The sequence below is a fragment of the Embiotoca jacksoni genome, unplaced genomic scaffold (genome assembly GCF_022577435.1).
Source record: "Embiotoca jacksoni isolate LCO1_2020_lvr unplaced genomic scaffold, fEmbJac1.0.p SCAF_11, whole genome shotgun sequence".
Classification (NCBI taxonomy): Eukaryota; Metazoa; Chordata; class Actinopteri; family Embiotocidae; genus Embiotoca; species Embiotoca jacksoni.
Window position 1 is genome coordinate 7,203,867 of NW_027185241.1, and position 22,867 is coordinate 7,226,733.

Consider the following 22,867-nt stretch of genomic DNA (forward strand, 5'->3'; position numbering starts at 1 on the left):
AATTTCCGTAATGTTAAGATTGAAGTAAAAAGACAAAGCATGCGATTTGGAACAAGTAGCTTTCCTTTTTATGCAGGATTGTGGGTCAGAACAGCTCGAGTAGCATGCTGGCCTGCATACTGCAAAATACGACCGGATGTAGTAGGACAACCTGGTACTTTTGGCATCCTACGTTTAACGTACTAAGTATTGGGACATACTCAAACTTTTTTTTTGCATACTAAATAGTATGGTAGTGTGGATATTGGAACGCAGCAGGGCGAGTTTTATTTTGAAAAGAGCGGCGCAGTGTTATGACGTCGTGCGGTGGCGCGCTGTGTCCACCGTGTTGACATGTTGGGGCTGGTCTGTTTGGACTAAAATGGTTCCTTGTTTCTGACCAGCATATAAGAAAGCAAGAAAAAGCAGTGAAGCAACAAAAAGCAGTAAAATGTGGATCCTGACAGCCCTGCAGCCTGGAGGTAATCTTTTTTTTCTATCACGGCTGACGTTTTAAAGCTAATTTATCATCACTCTGCTGGCAGGCTCAAGTAATCACCGTGATAAGGTCTGCTGAAAACAACTAACACGAGGTGGAAACGAAACTCTGCAAGCTTTTATCATATATTTATAATGACAGTTCAAGTCTGGTGGCCGAAGTGACGGTTAAAAGGCGATGTTTGTGAGAAGAGAGGCTGTGTGGGTGTGATGTGATTGTGATGCATAGATATTGTTTATTGCAGCTAACTGCAAGCTGTGGAGAGATATACATGTTTTTGTTTTATTGTAAATATATCTGTACAGTTTAATGTTGACTAAACATGCCTTTGGGTTTTGAAATTTCAAAATAAGGCTGAGAGCAAGTTTAAATCCCTGCTAACTTGTTACTTTCACAAGTATTGTATCCAATGTGTCCCACCACCATCATGTACATCAGGGTAGATAGAAAGAGCACTGAGGACTAGACAACAAATATTTAGTCAATTAATGGCTACAAATTACTCTTTATGTTAACGGGTATATTGCCACACACGTTCTTTTTATGGTATCAATTTCAAACCGCAAAATACAAGATAAACATACTAAAACAGTAGGGGCCTGTTTATGATCCAATTAAAACAACTCCAAGCAGACCTAAGGGCACTTTTAGCAGGTCCATATCTGTTAAAGGTGAAAACAGTGAAAAAAGTATCCAGACAGGCATCTCTGAGATCAGATAACTCAAGAACGAGCAGAAACCTTTCTGAATAAATTTTACCTATCAAAGAGGGAGCACTGATTTCTGAGAAACAGCTGCTTCACATTTTGAGCCAACAAACTGATACCTGCAGGTATGTAGAGAAGACAAACAAATATTTCCTATTTAAAGAGCTAATTTGCTTATCAAGGAGGAAACAGATCTTTCCCGTGGACACATCACTCTACAACAATACAGTAGAGACTGCCCACAAGCTTGACTGTGTACTTCACCATTCATTCATTTACACACACACACACACACACACACACACACACACACACACACACACACACACACACACACACACGCGCGCGCGCGCGCAGACCCACAGACCCACATAGTTGCCATGCTGAGCAAAACTTCTGCTCTGCCACTTCAACCTCAGCTGTGAAAAAACAGGGTTGTTTCAGTTTTTAAATTTTTTTCCTCAAGGATCATTGTTCCTATGGCTCCATAGTCTCCCTAACCCTAATTTAGTTTAAATGTTTGGGTGAAACCATTAAATGTCTTACTGATGAGTTTGTGAAACTAGAGTTTGCTTGTCCATCTGTGATTTTACAATAAAAAGTCGATAACATGCTATTTGTATCTCGCAGGTGAGACCCACTATCTCGTCCCCGGTAATGAGTACGTGGTGGGACGCAAGAACTGTGAAATCCTTCTTCCCAGTGATCAGTCGATCAGCCGGGTTCACGCTCACCTCACTGCTACTGACCAAGTGAGAGAAACAGAGGGAGATGAGAAGATCATACAAACAGAGAATTGTCAAATATATATGTGTATATGCTTTTCCAATAATATTAGATGGTTAAATCAATAACTCAGAATATATAGAAAACTACATGTCTCTCTTGCTGGTATTGAGCCTCGTATGAAGACCCTGAAGAGAAAAATCATATTCACTAAGTTATGCACCTAAAGTGATTTCTTATGTGGAACTGCTGCCGAGTTTGATTGATCTGTTCATGTCTTTAATTTGTACTGTACTCATCTCTGGACGAGCTTATTTACAGTTTGTCCAGAGACTCTTAACAAGTATGGTAAAATGTTACTCAATCTTTAAGTATTAAACATTCGCCATCTTTAGGCTTAACACGTACATTTTATAATGTCACAGTCATTCACAGAACAGAGGATACAGTCAGTTTGGTTACAATTGATTCCAGTGGAGAAAACTTTAAAAATATATATATATATTCCAATGGAGACAACTTTTCTAAAAGAAAAAAAAAAAAAAAAAAAAAAAACGGCCAACAAACAAAATGAAAATATCCATTGACGATGCAGCAGCATAATTCACTTCTCCATTGTTGAATCAAATGCACAATTCGTTCCAAGCGCTACTTGTTTTCTGGTGAAATACTCAGCAACCATCTGAACACATTAACTCACCATGAGCTTATTATCACTCTGTTAATTTTCAGTGTAATATCATCCTGAATCTCATGAGGAATAAAGATTTGATAAATTTCTGCTGTGTAAAAGAAAATGGCGACTAAAATCAATGTACAAAAGGTCAGTGCATGATTTAAATGTTTTGATTACAATATTAAATACCGTCACAAAGGGACTTAACATTTTTAGCAATAGTACGTTTATTTTTTTCCATATCACCTAATAATATACAAGTAATAATACACAGTAAATGAATGATACAATTTTATTTGGAAAAGATCTGCCTGTGTGATGACACTTTTACACAGAAGGCGGCGCTATTGCACAAGCCCTGCACACGTGAATCCAATACTACTAAATAGTGGCCACTTTCAGGTGCACACCACTCAGCTATATTTATAAGGACTGCTCAAAGACTAGTAACTTCCAATACTAAAGTAAAACTCTTACTATGTTGTTTTTTTAAAACCATGCAGCCATTGCTGTGTAATACACATGCAAAATACAACATATACAAGTGTTTTTTCAACAATAATTTTAGTTTAATACAAACAAAAAAAGAGAAATGCTGCTGATACTTTGCTGCATTGCAGGGATTTACAATCAGTGTTACTGGCTAACTTTTTTCTCTAATCTCTGTAAACAACAATCGTCATCAACTGCTAAACATAAATAAAAAATTTTCAGGGTTGTCACAATCCTCTTCTTTTTATGGTTACTTTGGCCATTTTAACTAATAAATTCCTAAAACGTCTGTACAAAAAGGGCATGGGGAAGGTATTCAATATATTGGCCAATATATTGGCTCATACTGAATTAAACTTGTCTCTTTTCTTTCACCACTGTGCCACTTTTTGTTGGATGTGACCTGTTTATCGTGAAGATAAACCTGTCCTTTACATTTGTTCCTACCCTGATGTTTAATTGATTTTTTTTTTAGCGTGGGATACATTTCCATCTTTGGCTTTATTTTAACGGATGGGTTTCTCGTAGAAACATTAATAATTTAAGAGAAAGATGTTGGATAGTTTGTTTAATGCATTTAATGGTTTGCTCTCATGTATTTTGCTTTGAGGCCCTGACTCTAAAAGACACCTCCAAGTACGGCACATTTGTCAACAACCAGCGTCTAACAACTCCGGTGAACCTAAAGTCAGAGGACGACATTACGTTTGGGGTTTTTCAAAGCAAATTCAGGTGTGTAACAGAAAACAAGACCTGGTTAGTGATGTTTACGTCACAGAAACATGATTTTACTATTGGATACACTGAACTAAATTGTTCTTTCTTCAAAATGGTCACAAATGGCAGGTTAAAAGGATCGTGTTGCATATCTCTCTCATTGTGTCTTCTTTGCCTCAGTGTGTGTCATCAGAAGCCTGTGGTCTGTTCATCATGTCTGGACAACAATGGGAAGGTATCACTCTCTCAGGCCCTGTTAGCTTTGGGAGGAAAGCTGGTCAACACCTGGACTCAGGACTGCACCCACCTGGCCATGCCTTCTGTCAAAGTCACCATCAAGGTCAGGACCAGACTTCATATCTTTATTAGTGCATGTGATGTGTTTGTCCCGACCATGTGTTGATGTGCTTCCTGTTTTTTTGTTTTTTTTAATCAGACAATTTCTGCTCTGCTGTGCTGTCGCCCCATCGTGAAGCCAGAGTTCTTCTCAGAGCTCAACGCAGCTGTTCAGCAAAAAACACCACTTCCCAAAGCTGAGAGGTACAAAACAATCCATCCCCACATTCATGTTCACACTGATGCTGCACAGAGCTGAACATGATCTCCTCTCTACATCGTTTTTAAGTTTCATCCCTGAGATCGATGAGCCCAGCTTGAGTAAAGAGGATGTCAAGATTGGAACAATTCCAGGACGCAAACAGCTTTTTACTGGAAAGACTTTCATCTTCCTTAGTGCCAAACAGGTTTGTTTCCTCTGATTATTGTTTATATAGCATAAAAACCACGACATAACTACTGCAGTCAGAGAATAGCAAGTTTGCAGGTGATGAATGCTTGTTTATCCTCGATCAAGGATAACAAATCCTAAGAGGGGCAGAGCTGAGTACTTGTTTGAGGCAATAACTAAAAAAAAGGGTGGGGTGTAAGTCACATGATCTTGTAAGCTTCACATTTATATATCAGTTGCCAGGCAGTCAGTAGCCTGCGATCCTCTGAGAGTCACTGCTCCAGTTTAGAGCCTTGTTTTCACAAGAGCTGCAACTACTGATACGTTTCACTTTCATAGGATCTGTTACCTTTTTCTAGATAACATCTAGATAAGGTTGTGATTTAAAACATTTATTTACAGACTCGTAACCAAGCAAAAAACAACATGAAACATAAATAGGGAATTTTGATTTAATAACAATGTGGAGGAAAGGAGATGAAACCAAACCTTTGTCCTTTTTAATCTGTAATAAATTTACAGTATTTTAATTGTTTTTGCTAAAATATTAGCTCATAATCAAGAATGTTTGCAGTTTACTAATTAATTGATGAATTAACACATCATTTCAGCATTGCACTTGTGTGCCTTTACTTCATGGATAAATCCCACAGAAATAAATAAGACATGGATCAAAATATTGAACCTGCAGATAAATTCAGGTGAACCAAAGGACATGTTCACATTATGAAACCACATCAGAGACACAAACTTTAACTCTGCCGCCTTGTTTGGCCTCACTGACACAACAGAATAAAGTGAAGTTGGTTGACTTATTGACATTTAAAAAAAATCTATTTAGATAGTTGAAGTTACTGAAGACACTATAGAGGTCATTTTTAATGCAGGAACAGAGCCCTTAACATTTACGTTTATCTTTTGGAGAACAAACCCTGCCAGCTGTAATGTGTTTTTGTCACCTTTATAACAGCAATTTAATTCAGTTTTATATATACAGCGCCAAGATAAGTCATCCCAGGGCACTTTTTGTAGTAAAGGTGAGATCTTATGATATAGACCCAACAATTCAATACTTTACACAAGCGACAGTTGGAAGTAAAAACTCCTTTTTAACAGGAAGAAACCTCAGACAGACCAAGACTCAGAGGTGGACAGCTGTCTGCTCCGACTGATTGGAGTGAGAGTAGAGAGAAAATAATATCCTATAGAGACAATAAACAGTAAACACCGGGCAGGTGGGTGGGACTGGTAACCACATATCATAAACGTGCAGCTCCGAAGCCAGAGATACCTGCAGAAAAAACACAAACTACAGGAGAGAGACGACACAAAGTTAATGACATGCAGTGGGGAGAGTGAAAGAGAGAGTGGATGCAAAGACCTGTGATGAGTTTACATTCCTGCTTTAAGAAGCCAGCTGAGATGTAAATAATTGGAGTTAACTATTATCAAATTTTTTGCATGTTTCTACTTTTTCCAAGTTTTAAGGTTCGGGACCGTTATAGAATAGTCCCCACATACTGTATACGTAGTGGTAAAAATATTTATGGATCAATCAAAGGCCTTCGGTTTAACTCCCAGTTGATCTTTGTCTCTAATGTTACATGCAGATGAACTCACTTTTCTTCCGTGTTGTTTGCAGCTGAAGCGCCTGAGTGCAGCAGTGAGTTTTGGGGGTGGCAGCAGCCAGCTGCTGGAGGAGGGCTCGCTGCCCCGGGACCTGCTGGAGTCTCAACTTAGCTGTGTGATCGATGCTACGGCAGGCGCCTCCCAAACTCTCCTCCCTGGCTCCACCACAGAGTGGGCAAACTCTGTGAAGAGCATCGTTCAAAGGTTCAAATGCAGAAAAGCACTTAGGAGTGGCCATTTACTTGTCGAGGTGACTAAGTGATTTGTAAACACTTAAAATCTTTCTCTCTGGCATTTCTCCTTTGTTCCCTGACACAGAAAAGGCCTACGAGTCGTCACAGAGTCTGAAATTGGTTTGGCTGCCATCTATGCTTCCTGTGACAAGTACTGCAATCCCTCCAGTGTAACACCAGACTCAGGTGGGTGACCTGACAGAGAGGAATTAAAGGGTTTCTTAATTTTTCAGTTTTTTTTTTTTTTTTTTTTTTTTTTTTTTTATCCCTCTGCTCTTTTCTTTGATTTGTTTGTATCTTTGTGTTTTAGAGTCTGCACCAAAAGTGAAAACCAGAATCCCAAGTGCATCTCTGTCACAGAACATGGCTGTGAATGAGACTGTGTTACCTGCAGCATCTCAGAACATGACAGCTTATGCAGTTAACACAGAGTCAACACAAGGGTACGGACCAACACTCACAGACACACACTCCCATCATCTGGTAAAGTTATCCAAACTTTCGATTTCTCTGTTGTCAGGGTGGAGATGTGTGAGGCGACCGGGGTGGCAGCGGTTGGGGAAATTCCTGAGAAGAAGCAAAACCAGAACACCAGTCAGCTGCCTGGATCCAAACTCACAGCTCATAAAACAACCAATCACTGCATCGTGGCTGAAACAATGAGCTTATCACCAGACACGATAGAGATAAGAGACCCACAGAGGAAGAAACCCGACTCCAAAGTAACAGGTAGCTGAATGAATGAACCAGAAATACACATCATTTATAGTACCAATCCAGTTCCAGGGCTCTGTTTTCTTTTCCAGTTTAAAATCTGTGTGGATCTGATGGGATTATTCTGAGAGATAACATGAAACTTTACTGTGACTACAAATCATTTTTTAACTGTAATGGTTCATAAATAGGACAATTTATGATGAAAAACACATGTAGTGCTCCTTGAGAGTTATTTTATGGCATCTTTAATGTGGTAAACTTCATTAAATACTGTATATTTTAATGGGTTTATAAGGTTATGCTGCCAGCCCTTTATAACAACACTGATGATAAAATAGTATTTATTCCTGATGGATTTTACTGAGTATGTATCTGATCCTTTAAATCAAGTAAGAATCTGTGCCGATGCTGTTCCACTGTCTAAGTTTGGGACATCTCTACGGTGTATCTGTCTCAATTTTTCAGGTTTAAATGTGTTTTAAACATTTTGAAGTGGTCTTGTTGGTACTGCAGCAAGACACACACACATCAAATGAATAGTTTCACATTGTGTGAAATATCCTTATTCAGTCATTTCTGAAATGTAATGTGATAATAAGTTTTAGAGGGGCTGCAAGGTCGATTTTTTTTTTTTTACCTTTAGACAAAGTCAGGCCAGCTGTTTTCCCCCCTCTTCAGTCTTTATTTTAAGATGTGTTAAACAGAAGCAGGTGGACAGGTTTGAGAGTTATTAATCCTCTCATCTTCCTATCAGCAAGTAAGCCTAAATGGTAAATGGACTGCACTTACATCACTTTACCTCAGTGGTTTACAGAGCACTTTACAATTTTTCTTTCACCCATTTACACAAACACTCACATCAATGGCTACAGAGCTTCCATAAAATGTGCTCAGCTAACATTGTTCGCTAACCCCTAATTTCCAAAATATCACTCTTCTTTGAATTCACTCTTCATGAGAGCAGTCCTGCAATACTGTAATAAACATTCTTTAAAATCATATATTTTTGCAGTTTCATGTGGAAGCAGTACTAACGTCAGACCCCAGCTAGCTGCTCCTAAGACCAGTGGTGGCACGAAGACATCATTTTACAAGTCGTCTCCTCAGAAACCAAAAATCTCTCCACAGACTTCTCCACGGAAACAGTCCACTCTGATCAACTTCTTTCAGCCAGTCACCAAGAAAAGGTAAACGTGTTCCTTCAGCTTTTAAAGGACCAGTGTTATTACACATTGGTACTAATTGTACTGCTGCTTTAGCAAATTACAACAAACATACCTTTGATTGGCAACAAAAAAAGAAATCATGACATATACTCCTCACCGCCACCCTAAACAGGATCAGAAGTTTAGAAAATAAATGTGTGGATGTTTACTCTCATTGGTCATCTAATGTTCAAGCTTTGAGTCTCTGAAAAAAAGTTCTTGAATCAAATTAAAATGAAAGAAGTAATGCTATTACACATACATATTGGCTGCAGGGATGTGATTAGATCATTGTTCAAATTGTTCTGTTGTACAATGTTATTTTGATATTTACTGAATAAAATGAAGATCTTAACATGGTACTATCATACTTTAAACACTGAATTATTTCATCAACAACATATTTTTGGAGAGTCTCTACTCACCCATCTATCTGTGTTTCATCCTGTCATCAAGGCCTTTGGAGGATGAGCTCTCTGCTGTCATGTCAGAACCGAAGCGGCCAGTACGAGAGGCCTCCGTCACCAAACAGGCACCAAACATCCCGGCCACGTCTAAAGAAATCTCCTCACTTTCATTCAGAGGCCCTGCAGCTGTGTCCCAGACTGCGCTTGGGTCGGCAGCTGATTTGTTCATGGGACGATCAGAGGCTATCTCAGAGGAACAGCGCAGTAGAAAAAGGAAGGCGATGGAAGAAGAGATACAGGTAGAGGAACTGGAGTCAATTATGTCTGAGGATATGGACTGCTTTGACGAGCAACTCTCCAGTGACCGAAAGTCAAAAGTGCACAGTTCAGCCAAACAGAAACAAGATTTAGATGCTGAGGAGACTTCGTCTTCAAGCAAGAGGCAGCGAGCAGGAAATGGAGTAACCAAACAGAGGCCACAGCTGGGCCTGAAGGAAGAACCAAGTTCCCATAAGAACCAGAGCCAACAATCTGAGCTGCCTGTTGTCTCTATTAAGACAGAGCAGGTCCATCCAACACAGTACATGCCAACTAATCATGAGTCCAGCAAACCTCCAGAAGTATCATTTGCCAGTACAAGTAAAACCATAACGCCTTTTGAAGAGGACGATGCATCTTTCATCGAGGTGAAGACAGAAGTTTTACCCACAGTAATTTATAAATCTTTAGTTCATCCAGAAAATTAAAACTTAAAACTGCCCTCTGCACACATGATGACGTCAGTTAACAGTTTTACAGGCAACTATGTTTTACTTTTTCTGTTTTTACCTTTTCTCTCCCTGTAGGATATAGAACTGCTCAGCATGGATATTTGCCAGCCTAAAGAAGAGACTAAAACCCCTCAGAAACCTGTTGTGATCAAGCAGGAGGTCCAAGTAAGTCCTGCGAAAAAGCTCTTACTATTTGAGTCTTTCCTCATCCCTTTAAATGAGCTCCATTTTCTAGCTGTATCTATGTGCTGTATTTTCAAGGTTTACATACAGAAATTGTCAGAGTAAGTTGTTTCAGTTTTTTGTGATTTACATTTTCAGTATAAAATGTCTGTGTCTGTACCATTCATAGACACTAACATCAGTCCGAAAACAGATTTTTTATTTTTTTATTTTAGATTTTACAGAATATCTGAAGGACGTCTCAATCAATCCGAGAAGTTAAAATTCGATGTATTTATAGTATATTTTCTGTAACATCCACGGACACTTCTGTCCTTCCCTAAGCTGAAATGTCTGTAAAATTATAGCATATCCTCAGTAGCATTTGCTGCAATTTTCTTCACCACTGAGAATTGTATTACTTTCTTGCTAAGTCCTGAACATAAATCTCTTCTGCAAATTCTTAAATTGTCATCACAAATGTGTAAAAAGATGAGACCCAAATCAGAATTTGACTGAGTCACCACTGTGATGTCTGTGTAGCCTTTTGCACTTTTTATGTTTGATGTGGGCTTTTGCTCCCACAATGCAATGTGACTCATATGGGTAAAACACCTGTGAAAAAGCAACACAGAAAGTTCCTTCCTATTAACACATAGAGCTGTATTTGTATCGACTTTTTAAAAAAGTGTATGCTTTGTAAGGTGGGGGTAGTTACAGGGAATTTAAAGGTAAATTAAGTCACAGGACACTTATACCCACTGCCAGGCAAAATGATCAGTCAAAACATCATTTAAACTGAATATTAGGTTTCCATAGAAATGCTCATCTGACTTTTTTCAATTTAATGTGTGTTGAAAATTGAGAGGCAAACCAATAATTTGTTGGACTGATATTATCAGTCAATATTCTCTTATCATAGACATTTTGTATCAGCATTTATATCATATAAATATAAGACATTTGCAGTGCAGAAATGTCAAAGATGTGCTTTGTGATGAGACAATTCTTTACCAAACCAATCAATATGACCAAAATGTTTATGTTATGCATTTGTTATAAGGTTTTTTTTAACTCTGAAATATTCATATTAATACTGTCCCCAAGAATGCAATATTAGTCAGCTGCAGTCTGAAGTGGAGGAGGATCAGGGCTACTGTGAGCCAAATGTTCTCACAGTATTTTAAAATGTTCGGAGTTCACAGAAGGTACTGTACAGCAGCCTGAGCACTGTTATTGTTGCTTCAGTGGCTGGTTGTGTTTTCAGTGGTATTTTAAATGAATCTGTGCTAGAAAGAGTGGTTATCTGACAAACAATCAGTAATTCATGTGCTGTTTTGCAGGAGTTAAAGATCGATGAAGACCTTCCAAAGAAGATGGTGCTGGTGGAGTTTAAATCTCTCATCATGACAGTGCCTCCCAAAACCAAACCAAAACAGATGCAGGACAACAGCTGCACAAAGAACTTCAAATGTTTCCGCAAGGTCAGACTGCAATGCAGCGCACACAGCAGAGACTGGAAATTTAGAAACAGTCCTTGCATAAATAATAAAAGTCTCAAAAATCTTTGTCGTGGTGTATTTAGTTGAAGTGCTTATGCCAACAGATGTGGTCTAAATATTTGGTCTGCTTCTTGACAGCTATTACAATTTCTATTAAGTTTAAATCCATTCATGGTTGATTTTAATGCCACCAGATACCTGTGGGTGAGGATATATATATTTTTTCCTTTCTTTTCTAAGGACATCAGAATCGATTCATTTTCTTCATAATTTTCTGTCATGCGGAGACCCATATCCACGCCTTTTTTTGTCGTTGAAGAGATACTCTTGTATGTCCTGATGGGATACATACATGTTCAAAATCAACTTTCAACGCCAACACAGATCACAAGCTCCTGTACTTTTTATTTTATTTGTTTTGTCATATAAATTCCCTTGCATGTTTTTGACAGAGCCGTGTTCCAGGTGCAGACAGCATCATTAAAGGATCTGATCTGTTGGTCCACAACCGGGGGAAGAATTCTGACCTGGATGAATGGCTGAAAGATGCAGCTGAGGTACTGTCGCCCCTCTTACTTCTTTTATTACTTCTTAGTGTTTGATTTGTGATTTGAGCTTCTGTTTGTTTCAGGAGGAGCATCAGAACAGGCGAGACGAAACTGTAGGAGACGACCTCTTTAGGTGAGAAACTGGATCTTATTTTCTCTTAGAAGACGAGGAGAAGTTAACTTGTTACCCCCTCTGAGCTTCCTAAAAAACCCTTGACAGTTTAACAGTGGCACAGTATTTCGTCTATCAGACTGATTTTATTTATCAACAGTAATGAGATCCCCCAGCTGCTTCACTGATTGTCTTGTTTGTTGCCTGAGTCCTGATCTGTCATTCCTCCAGCAAGAGGCAGAGCTGCATACACGACTTTATGATATACAACAGGGTATTTGATCAAACCCACTTCTTCAGTTGAAGTCTTCATGGAACTGAAGTAATGTAAAAATGTAAAAAAGAAAAGAAAAGGCTAAAGCTGCAATACTTAGTCGATTAATTAATTAATTTATCAACTTATCAACTCCTAAAACAGTCAGACTCCATCTGCATAAGCCTGAAATTAACTAGATCAGTCGACTAGAAAGATACAGCAAAAACAGAAAACAGAACTCAGACTGACAGAAAATAATGCTTGTGTATCCAGTTTAATATCTGTGAATCAAATTCCAAAAAGTCATTATCATTTAATAACAAAATAATTTAGTTGTTTTTTTTACCGTTACTGCAAAACAAAACATTGTTGTTTTCTTAGTTTAGTAACGAAGAAATTATCCACAGTTAATGTCATCCTTTTTCTTAAGTATAACTTAGTTTATGTTCATTTGTCCCCTTTATTGTCTTCACTGTTTGGTCGGGCAGTTATAAATGTCCCCTCTTTTGTCTCCTTTGGAGTAGCCCCTGCTCTGAATTTGTTCCTCGGAGGCTGGAAAGAGCTACAATACTTTCCCGTTAACTGTTGATTGTGTTCATATCCATGTTAAAGTGGTTTGATTCTCTTAGACATTGACATTTAGGGCAAAGCCTGTACAGCCTGACTAGCCAGTCATTATAATCAGGTGCAGACAACATAATTAAGTAAGAATTATGTATATGGGACCACTGTAGCTTCAGTTTAACCAATCAGAACCTAGTAATTCCTTCGTCACAGCGGTTGCCATGGTAACAGAGGTGATGTAAGCTGGCGCTGGCATGTTTTCTTTGACTAAGCAAAAAAGAGACAGTCTGAGATTGATATTGTGTGTGTGTCAAGGCTGAGCTGTTTGATCACTGATTCATGCTCAGTCAGTCATGCGTAGCCAGGGAACAGACTCTGCTACTAAGACAACAATCCGGTATTTTTTCGGTAGGTCTAAACAAAGTTTCCAGACGTGGTTTATAGGAAGCCTGTTTGCTTTAAACTGTTCAAACATTGTCCGTGTTTTACAGCGCTTAATTTGGGCTGTTTTTTTGTTTGCTCAAAATGCCTGTAAGGACATTGATGAGTGATCTATGAGGAATGTTAAAAGCCCATCCTGACATATGAGATACACTCTTTGTGTGTGTGTGTGTGTGTGTGTGTGTGTGTGTGTGTGTGTGTGTGTGTGTGTGTGTGTGTCTGTGTCTTTAGGTACAACCCCACCAAACTGACCAAGAGAAGATGAAGTGTCTTCATCTCAAAGGAAACTCATTTCAAAGGCACAGTTAGTATGTCAGACTCTCATCAACCCTGTAACTCCAGAAATAATTCCTGATTTACTTGTACTCCTGATTTGTTTTACACGATAGTATTTTGTTGTACTGTTCTTCCTGTTCTGTCTATAAATGTGTCCACAATGTAATTAAACCACTGACGGCAAGAAATGTAACAAAAGTCTCACGTTCAGAGATTTTTCCCAGTTTTTATTTGTCAGTAATAAAAAATATGGCATACAAAACATTAAAAACTCTTCAGTTGTACAAGAGAGCTTTGAAACTCTACATGCTGAAAGCAGCTATTCCTTTGTTTTGAAGTTAAGACCCAATGTGTTCCCTGGTTTTAGCAGAACTACAAACTCAAGAGGGATTCAAGTGTTACCATTTCTTACGCGATCTCCAGTGAGCCAACCCTTCAGGCACTTCACTAGATCTGAACCGGTTGAGATAAGTAGTCGTCATGCCAAACATCTATTGGCCTTTCTGTGCAGACAGTTGATGCCTGCCTGCCGCCTTCACGTATTCACAGAAAGTGTCGTGAACAAGTTGAGAGTTAACGCAGCAGTGGCCATACAACTCAGAAGACTGGCCTTCAGTCAAAATGTATCTTCATTGTGATGGGATTATTTAGCTCATTACTTTAAGTACTTACAACTTGAATTGCTTTCTAAAATCCGTACACATCTGCAGCAAAATGTTAAGCATACAGTTGGATACAAAATGAAAAGAAACCTCGAGCTTTAAATCAGTGGACATACTGTATGTCTCTCCTGGATGCAACAGCCTCATTTTTGTTTTAGCAAAATAAAAACAATAATTGAGTTTTCCCCACTTTTGAGTCACACAGTACCCTGTGCAGACCTTAACTTCACTGGCCGAACTCTCCTCACGTCTGTCCTTGCAGCGCTTTTCTGTCCTCTGCTCACAGCCGCTGCTGCGAGGCAAGGCTTCATGCCTGCATGCATATATTTAATATTCATATCAAAACAATATTCAGAAGTCAATGAAAAAAGTATCAGCTGAAATTCAGTAGTTAACACAAGTAAGAACATTTTAAATAATTCACTTTTATGTGATTACCAAAACTTAAAAAGTGATGTGTTTAATTACGTTGTTAGTGGAAAAAGTAATATGACTACATAACGTGTTATTCAGTAATGCATTACCCCAACACTGACTCATATTGTACTGATAGGGGCAAAAGAAGAATTTTCCTACACAAAGATCAAAATGTCACCACAGTAAACAAAGCTTGAGCTGAATGGCACACAAAAGAATTATGCATATGGCATCAGTTTTTGCAGATACTTTAAATGACTGAAAGGAAGGAAAATAAAGTAAAAATGGTAAATAGATTGCTACTTTCTCATAATGTTTTTGAACTATTATTTAGCACTTGACAAAACAGTCGAAGCTGTTTAAGAAACTGCTGAAGAATTTTTAAGAAACGGGTCTAAATGTTTGGCTTGTTTGATGTAGCTCAGAAATAGCTATGTAAGAAGTCTGACCTGCTAATTGCTGTGTGGTGTGAAGTACACAAAGGTGTGTTTTGTGTTTCTGAACTGCAATGATTTATCAGTATCAAATCCTGATACGTGCAGCCCGGTATCACGCCAAAGCATGTAATGCACCTGTCTGTCCACTGGAGGATACTGTGTCGGTGTCATGTTTTGCCTCGAAAGGACACGCGTGTAAAATCATGGCAATAGCAGGAGGTCACATGATGGAGGTCATGTGACAACGTAAAAAAGAGTGATAAGTAATGTAAATAAGTTATGTATGTAACGTAATGAGTTTAACTTGTGTGACGTACATAACAGTACTTACATAGAATTACTCATTTTAACCCAGAACTTGAAAAATGGCAATACAAAATGGCATAACGTAATTAAAGATATTCAAAGTAAATGAAAAGATCTAGTTTGATTAAAAAACTAAAGATAAATTATTGGATGGTATGATTTGTGAACGTGGGTATTTTGTACGTACTTTTCCTATTTCGTTTTTTTTAAAACCCTTTTTCTTCATGTGTGTCTATATGGGTTTAGATTTAGATTTAGAGATGGCACCTTTTTATACACAATCTACGGTTGGCACTGACTTCCCAAAATAGCAAGAAAACTCACTGGGTGTTGTAATTGTAGCATCAAGATAAATGGATTATCAAGGCAAGAACTGTACTACTTTTTTTACTAGAGTCTTGTCGATATGTAATAGGCAGCTATAGTTAAAAACTAAAGTTAGAGAATCATACTGTTGTTGTTTGTTTTATCCCATTTCACCTCTAAAGAACTTCATGCCCATCTTTATTTTGTCAAAATATATCATTACGGGATAACAATTTAAAGCATTTTGAGTTCAAAGTTGGCAGAAGGTTTTGCGATTTTTATGGATAATTAAATGAAGAAAAAAAATAACATAAGCAAACACTGTCATCAGAAAAAAAGATTATGTTCAGAGTGTATATCTTTTTTTTCAGATTTTCCCACTCTATGAAAACAAATACAAAAAAGGAAAATGTAAAATAGCAGAATGATCCGAATCCATAATGACCAGATCCCTAAACAGGATTCTTGAATCCAAACAGTAAATTTAGCAATGTGTGCAGTAACACATCAAGAATGGATCTCCAAGTAGAAAACCTTCCAGCAGCAGTATAACCAAAGCAACAGATCAAGCCTATTAGATTTTTCTAACTTTTAGGTATATGGCACTAACTTCCTACGAAAGCAGCTAAAGAAGAATTAAGTTAAAAAGTGAAGTAAAAAAAAAAAAAGGCTCAATATTCAGGAACATTAAGACGTCTTAGCCATGAACTTGTTGTTCACAGGTGCTGAAAAAAATTCTGATGCGCATGTCACATTGCAAACACTATTCATGACTGCATTACGTAAAGTTTGTAGGTTTTGTAAGTGGGGCCAGAGGTTTCTCAGCGAGCCCCCGTCACTTAGCTGACCACAGGTAGAAGTCAAATGGACTGAAATGGAGTAGTGGTCTTTTTTCTGAGGGTTCCCTCTCTAAAGACTAAGCTAAAGAAGACCTATAGCGCGATACAACAGCAAATTAAGTGTTGTTAGTAGATGGATTGAAGACACCTGGTGAATGAATAAATACCCCTGATGAAAATAAGGTCCCATTTAGTTGAGGTTACAGACTGACTGGAAAACATCAGCACACGGTAGCTTGGACATGTGGGACTTCATATGAAGTCAGACAAGACTCTTGAAAGCTGTCTTTTGTTTCTTTAGAAACTAATTAGTGTACATCCGTTGTCTTTTTGGTCTCAGAAAGTTGTAAAAATGCCTTAGCTTTGATGAGAAAACACTGCATTAATGAAAAAAAAAAAAAAAAATTCACCTTCACCTTTTAACTTTATTTAGTTTAAAAGGGTTTGAAATCTAAGACCGTGCTCATTTCTCCATTATGTTTTCAAATGAAGTTATTTCCTCCGTTGCTGATGAGCTTCCCTTTCTTCTTAAGTCTCTTCAGCAGACTGGAGGCAATGCCTAAAGCGCCACCCTTCAAAAAGCGAACAAAGTTGTCTCCCACCAGCGGGCCCATGGCAAACAGACCTGGCTCCTTGGTACACTCAAAAGTGTAGGGATGGATGTCAATGGGGTTTTGCTTACAGGAGATGGGTCTTGTTGGATCCTGACCCAGGTACTGGCCCTGCCCTTTTAAGAAAAACAAGTTTGGGTTGGTCCCAATCAGAACCAGGACCATGGAGATCTTGAATGCCTTGAGGGAGTTGTTCCCCTGCAGCAAACACTTCTGGTCAGACTGGAAGGAGACCACACAGTGTTCGGGGAAACTGGTGTAGTCAGGAAACAGGCTGACACTGGCATTACCAGCCACATTACCTGCGGCAAGCTGGGGCTTTGGGCACATCTTGGCACATACTGAAGAGGCGATGCTAACTGCCTGTGGTCTGTTAGTAGCAGAAGAGGGAGCCACGTTTGTGTAGGTCTGCGAGCACATCATGTTGTAGACTTTGTGGTACTCTGGGTACAGGGTCTTGGGCAGCTGCTTAAAGATGAGGTCAGGGTCGTCTACGCTCTTACGAAAAACATGCAGCACTCTAATGTTGCTGTTGCAAGCACACAAAACGGCATCAGCAGCGCTTAATCCTGCACCTACAATGAGAACTGGATCAGAGTTCATATCCAGTTTTCGCCGACTCACGGCCAAGCCCAGGTCTGAGATGCTGTGGAATACAAAAGGTAGATCCTCCCCTTCTACACTGAGTCGAACTGGTGAATCAGACGCACCGGTGGCCAGGACTACATTCTCAGCAAACAGAGAGAAGGGGACATGAGTGTCGTTCTGTACCTGCTGGTATCCCCTGATTTCCCAGAGAGCCCCCCCTCCTCCATTGTTTACACACTCTCCTTCATTTCCCTCAAAGCCCTCATTGCCACCATCTCCCACCCCTTCAGTTTCTTGATCAGTGTGCCCAGTTTCCAGACCTTCCCCCTCGTGCCCCCTGCAGAGTTTCTGGACGGAGGTCACGTAGATGTTGTCTACAAAATTCTTTTGGAGACCCTTTAGCGTCACATAGTTACGGTAATAGGATGAGATCTCCTCTGGGGTGGCTCTGTCACTGGTTACATCCCTAGAGAAAAAGGAAAGAGAAGGTAAAGGAGATTGTGCAGAATTAAACTCTTGAGTCATGTGCTTGCTGTCAAATTGGTCTTCTCTCTTTACCTGCGTTTCCCATTGGTCAAGTCTCTGTAGTTGACCCCAGGAAGCTCCATCCAGATGCCAAGACTAATAGTCAGCATTGAACCTTCCATTGCCTGCAGAGATATGAGAGGCAATGTCATAGAAAGATAAAAACAAAACAAAATGATGCACATAAAACACTTATAGTTACAAGGGTGTAGTAGACTAAGCTTTGTATCTTACATGCCAAGCACCCCCGGGTGTTGCCCTCCCCAGGACCAGATGTGGGATGTGTTGCTGCTTGTCCCTCCTCCACTGAAGGACAGGAGGGAACTCGTAGCCAAAGTCGGCATTGGGGTGCAGAAGTGTGTCGAAAAGCACAGCCACGGGATTCCTTGACCTGCCCTCTAGACCTTCACTCAGATATTCTAGATCCTGCAAAAGCAAAAGTCCCAATCATGACCTCAGTGAATGTATGATTCTGTTTAAATAAACGAGAGATTTGAGGGTGGTTTTTTTTTACCTGTTCAGTGATAGGTAGGTGCTTGGTCTCCTGCAGTTTCCTGTATAGTATCGGGTTGGGGTGGACAGTTGCTGTGTCAAAGTACGGTTTGTATCCACTTAGCAAGTACGATAGACAGATACCTGATGGCCCGTTGCCTAAAAACAAACCCAGGTTTGGGAAATCGTAGATTAGCATCACAAAGGGGCACAATGTATCATATGACACAAGTAAGGTTAAAAATGGTGCTTTAAATATTTTAAACTGTGCAGGATTACAGCCAAGTTGGAGCAACAATGTAAAAGCATTACAGGTTAAGAGAATTAGGGCAAATACTTTACCAATGATGACTACAGGGACAGTATGTGGGTGCTCTCGAGGCAGAGTGGTCTCTTCCAGAAGAGGCATGGCTGCAGCCTGGGCCAGAGCCGGCACTGAGGAGGAACAGAATAATAGAAATGTGAGGAAAGGTCCAGACATTTCTGTAGCTGTCCATTCAACAGTCAACTAAAAGCAGAGCCTCGTTTTTGCTTTGTGCCTCCACTGCTTCCATGTTTCTGGGTCAGATTATTTGAACAGGTTCAAACCGGCTTACTGTCTTTGTGTCTGCCAATGTTGTTGTTGTCTCGTGTTAGCTTAGATCCTGTCTCCATCCACCATCATCAGCTGACTCAGAAACACACACACACACTGAGGGAGAAAAAAACCTTTATTCATCCTGTTATTGTGCCTCCACACACAGCCATGACCCTCCCTGTCTGTCTGGGGCTTCACACACGTGGAAACACCCCGCCACAACACAACGAGCCCCCAGCTTTTCTCATTGCCGTCCCGCCAACGTACACACACCCCCTGTCTCATCACACATGGCCCGGGGCGAGACTAGCCTCTGTTAACCCCGGTGCAGCTTCCCAAACAAAAGGAGTTCTAATCAGATTTATGTAGGCTTGGGTCTGTTGTGAAATGTTGCCGTTGAGCATGTGTAGTGTGTGTTTGTGTGTTACGTGACACTGCCATTGTGTGCCCGCCGGGCAGCAAATCCCCCCTGATCACTCCGAGTGGGCCCTAATCCCACCGGGCCTGTTTATGTCTTTACCGCCCTTTTCAACAGCAGCAGTATGAGAATGTGGTCCTGGCATGCTGACAGACCAAACCATCACAGCTCCTGCCCCTCTTATACCCACCACCTCCACCCCCAAACACACACTGGCATAACACTCCCGCCAAAACATTACCCTCTGGCTCGACCAAAAAGTGCCCACTTGCTCCACCACCACACAAACCAAAACACTGACCATGCTGCCTTTGTCTCGCATCCCGAAACTCTGGCTCATTTCCCTCAAAACTCTCATTTCCCCCTGCTGCCAATACAATCTGCCTCATTTCATGTGCACCCCACACCTTCCCTGCCTCCCTCCCTCCCTCTGTCTGACCTGTGTCTGTAGGCCAACCGGTTGTCGGCTTGTTTACCTTTTTCAGTGAAAGCAATGGGATTCCACACATTGCCTGCCCTGTTTGGAGAAAGTCGTGCGATACTGGTATTTCCATGCCACCGGTCCATTTGACAAACCCCACAGAGTTTACAGTTTACAGCTCCCCTTTAGACTAGAAACACATAAATGAATATCCACTGTCTATTTACTATCATTTTTCAGAGCCTTCATTTGCATCTTGTGCCTTCATTCGCAAATGCAAAGAAAATATTTAATCACACAGCGGTGGCCGATGTAGCATTTGCTTCAGATGGTTATGCAAGTTGTTATTCAGTCCCATGAACATGCAAATCTAACCTTTATCTATCATCCTCAGTGGGATCATTACAACACTTACATTATTGGGTGTTGCATCAACTGCTTTTGACAGATGTGACTACAGGATGCAACAACAGTTTTGCATGCATCATGGGCTGTTTACACTTGATTTACAAGACAAATTTGTAGATTTGAGATCAGTGACAAATAATGAAGATCATCTATAAGGTTTCTGCTCCATATATTTGAGATTTGATACATACAGATCCTCAAAACTGCTTTCCCTGAGAAAGAAAATCCTAAATGCTTATTAAATTCAATGTAACCTTGAACGTAAAATACAACACACACAGTACATCCACAGCTAAAATCTGATAATAATAAAAACACCTGAACCCAAGATGTTAGTTGGCTTCATTTATTTGGTTTGCTGTAGTCTTCTTGCGCTCTCCTGTGCCTACATGTGCACCTATTGCAGCATGTAGGACGGACCACACTTTTCTAGAACATGGTGCACTGAGTATTGTGTGCTACCAGGTAAACAAATGGAATTTATAAACTCATAATGTTCAGTTTAGCCAACAGAATATCAAAATGTACATGAAAAATAGGTCAGCTTTTCTGTCCTCAATGTGGAAACCGTGTTTCCATATTAAATGTCATTCACGGGTCCTTTTTTTTTTTTTTTTTTTTTTTTTTTTTAACCTAATGTTCAGTCTCTGTGCGTTTGGTCTTTACAAGCCTTTTACTATGTCCTCATCTTTGCAACCTGAGAAAAATATGCAGGAAGCAGCCTGCAGTTACAAAATTAGGTTACCTTTAAAGCAGAACTGGACTGGTTATAAACATGGATGTTGCTGCAGCTCACGCTACCGCTATGAAGTGAATGATGCAGAAGTCTGCTGCCCCATCATGCACACACACCATCCTCATCCAGGCTCAAACCTCCCACTACACTCCTGACACCGAGCCGCATGCGTCCAGTAAAACACAAGGAACACACGCGGCAGCCGCTCTCATCATTGCATAATTTAGGTCAAACACACGCTCACGGGCATCCGCAACACTCGGACAAGAACAGTGTCTCTTACCTAGCTGTTATTTATCTCTCTCTATCTCCCACTCGCGTCCTCTTCTCACGACCCACGGCTGCGTTTCTAACCGTATAAATAGGCAGACACCGGTGGGAGGACCTATCCAACTGTCTGGGATCTTGTATGAGATAATAATCCAACCGCACTCGTCATCACACACACACACACACACACACACACACACACACACACACTTACCTCGGGGCAGTTAAATCCGAGCAGACCTGGTATATTCAGGTCTGATCAGGCTGTGAATGTCGCCTGTGAGCAGATCTTCTCTGTGTATTGGTGGCAGAGTGTGTGAAAGAGAGAAACCGGGTCCTGCGTCTGCTTGTGTCGTCACATGCGCATCTCGCCTGCCGTGAGCGCGTTCACAGAGAGCAGAGAGGAGAGCATCTCTCGGCGCCGACTCCCTCGTTCACTGGCTTCAAATGGACACTTTTATTTGGAAGAAATGTAGCTATTGCTCAGTTTATACTCAGGACAGCCACGTATTGTCTAATACAACCCTGATACAGCTACCTATCAATATGGAAATATTACAGGCCGAATAACATGCTGAGCGAGTCAAATTCTGTCTTTTATGTCTTTATTTGAATGTTGAAGGAATTATTGGAGGAATATCATCTAATATAGCCGATAATATAATATAAGGTTCAATATACTGTTTCAAAAGTGGGCTTTTTAAATGTAGACAAGATTTGGAGGACCAAAACTTAAATCTGCATGGATGGAAATCCCCTCGTGTTGGCCAAGGAGCTGCAGGAAGGTTTACACGCATGAGTAACACTTGGATAAACCAGAATACTGCGGACAAATGAAGTTTGAATTTGTGGTCTTTGGACACAATCACGAGAGCTATGTTGAAAAAAAAAAAAAAAAAAATGGAGCATCATTTGTTGAAAACTATAGCTATAACTTTAAACTCCTGCTTTGGCAGGAAACAGTGCAAGAATAGATGGAAGAAGGTATCCCACAACATATCGTCAAAGTCTGAATGCAAATGTCATGCAGTCAGACCAGACAGTGATACAGAGAAGAGCAGCAGGAGGATGATCCAAAAGCAGACGTCAAAATCCACCATGAAACAGAAAGAAAAGGAAATGCAAGCTGAAGCTGTAGGGACGGCTTCCACTGTCCCCTGACTCGAAGGTCAGTGGTGGTAGATCTTAAACATGCTGTGCTCCAAATATCTCAGAGGTTGAAGTGGTCTGCAAGGAAGAAAATGTATCTATCAAGAGTAAGAAGACTGAGCTGGCAAGTAAAAGCATGTTTTTTTAATTCGCTAAATTAAAAGTAAGAATGCAATAACCTTCAAAGACAGTCTAAATATTGTTGTTGTTGTTGTTGTTGTGATGCCTATTACAGCAATAGCTCAAAGAGCATCACAACCGTCACAACACATGAAGTGCTGTGTTCAACATGCATTTGAGAACGTTTCAGACACCACGGACAGTATCAATAAATAACTTTAATTTTTTTTTTTTTTTTTT

The 22,867-nt window shown here is 40.0% G+C and overlaps 2 protein-coding genes across 6 annotated transcripts; one reads left to right on the forward strand and one right to left on the reverse strand.

Annotated features, from left to right (window-relative positions):
- The first annotated feature begins 330 nt into the window (after window positions 1-330).
- On the forward strand, window positions 331-13,616 carry nbn (nibrin). 2 transcript variants are annotated; one of them, XM_069142807.1, is made up of 17 exons: window positions 331-461; window positions 1,816-1,937; window positions 3,690-3,811; window positions 3,977-4,136; window positions 4,233-4,336; window positions 4,422-4,539; window positions 6,166-6,356; window positions 6,471-6,571; window positions 6,696-6,828; window positions 6,906-7,114; window positions 8,115-8,289; window positions 8,764-9,424; window positions 9,560-9,649; window positions 10,990-11,130; window positions 11,601-11,705; window positions 11,780-11,829; window positions 13,301-13,616. In XM_069142807.1, exons 1-17 carry the CDS (start codon window positions 431-433, stop codon window positions 13,332-13,334), a joined length of 2,547 nt encoding a protein of 848 aa, XP_068998908.1. In that variant the 5' UTR covers window positions 331-430; the 3' UTR covers window positions 13,335-13,616. The 2 variants fall into 2 exon arrangements, with proteins under 2 accessions (XP_068998908.1, XP_068998909.1); XM_069142808.1 differs by having other exon boundaries at window positions 8,764-9,400.
- On the reverse strand, window positions 13,552-21,712 carry osgin2 (oxidative stress induced growth inhibitor family member 2). 4 transcript variants are annotated; one of them, XM_069142812.1, is made up of 6 exons: window positions 21,573-21,712; window positions 18,871-18,963; window positions 18,551-18,687; window positions 18,271-18,462; window positions 18,070-18,161; window positions 13,552-17,977 (listed from the first exon to the last, which is right to left on the reverse strand). In XM_069142812.1, exons 2-6 carry the CDS (start codon window positions 18,935-18,937, stop codon window positions 16,795-16,797), a joined length of 1,671 nt encoding a protein of 556 aa, XP_068998913.1. In that variant the 5' UTR covers window positions 18,938-18,963; window positions 21,573-21,712; the 3' UTR covers window positions 13,552-16,794. The 4 variants fall into 4 exon arrangements, with proteins under 4 accessions (XP_068998913.1, XP_068998914.1, XP_068998911.1 ...); XM_069142813.1 differs by lacking the exon at window positions 21,573-21,712 and adding an exon at window positions 21,372-21,562; XM_069142810.1 differs by lacking the exon at window positions 21,573-21,712 and adding an exon at window positions 20,000-20,972.
- Window positions 21,713-22,867: the final 1,155 nt, after the last annotated feature.

What these genes read in the sequence shown, in the direction of transcription:
- nbn (XM_069142807.1), top strand. Translation starts at nt 431, where the DNA reads ATGTGGATCCTGACAGCCCTGCAGCCTGGAG. An exon ending in CAGTGTAACACCAGACTCAG is followed by an intron (nt 6,572 to 6,695) that starts GTGGGTGACCTG and finishes TTTGTGTTTTAG; the next exon opens with AGTCTGCACCAAAAGTGAAA. An exon ending in CAGCCAGTCACCAAGAAAAG is followed by an intron (nt 8,290 to 8,763) that starts GTAAACGTGTTC and finishes CCTGTCATCAAG; the next exon opens with GCCTTTGGAGGATGAGCTCT.
- osgin2 (XM_069142810.1), bottom strand. Translation starts at nt 20,090, where the DNA reads ATGGACCGGTGGCATGGAAATACCAGTATCGCACGACTTTCTCCAAAC. An exon ending in CATTGCTTTCACTGAAAAAG is followed by an intron (nt 18,964 to 19,999) that starts GTAAACAAGCCG and finishes GTTCCTCCTCAG; the next exon opens with TGCCGGCTCTGGCCCAGGCT. An exon ending in CACCCGGGGGTGCTTGGCAT is followed by an intron (nt 18,162 to 18,270) that starts GTAAGATACAAA and finishes ATATCTCTGCAG; the next exon opens with GCAATGGAAGGTTCAATGCT.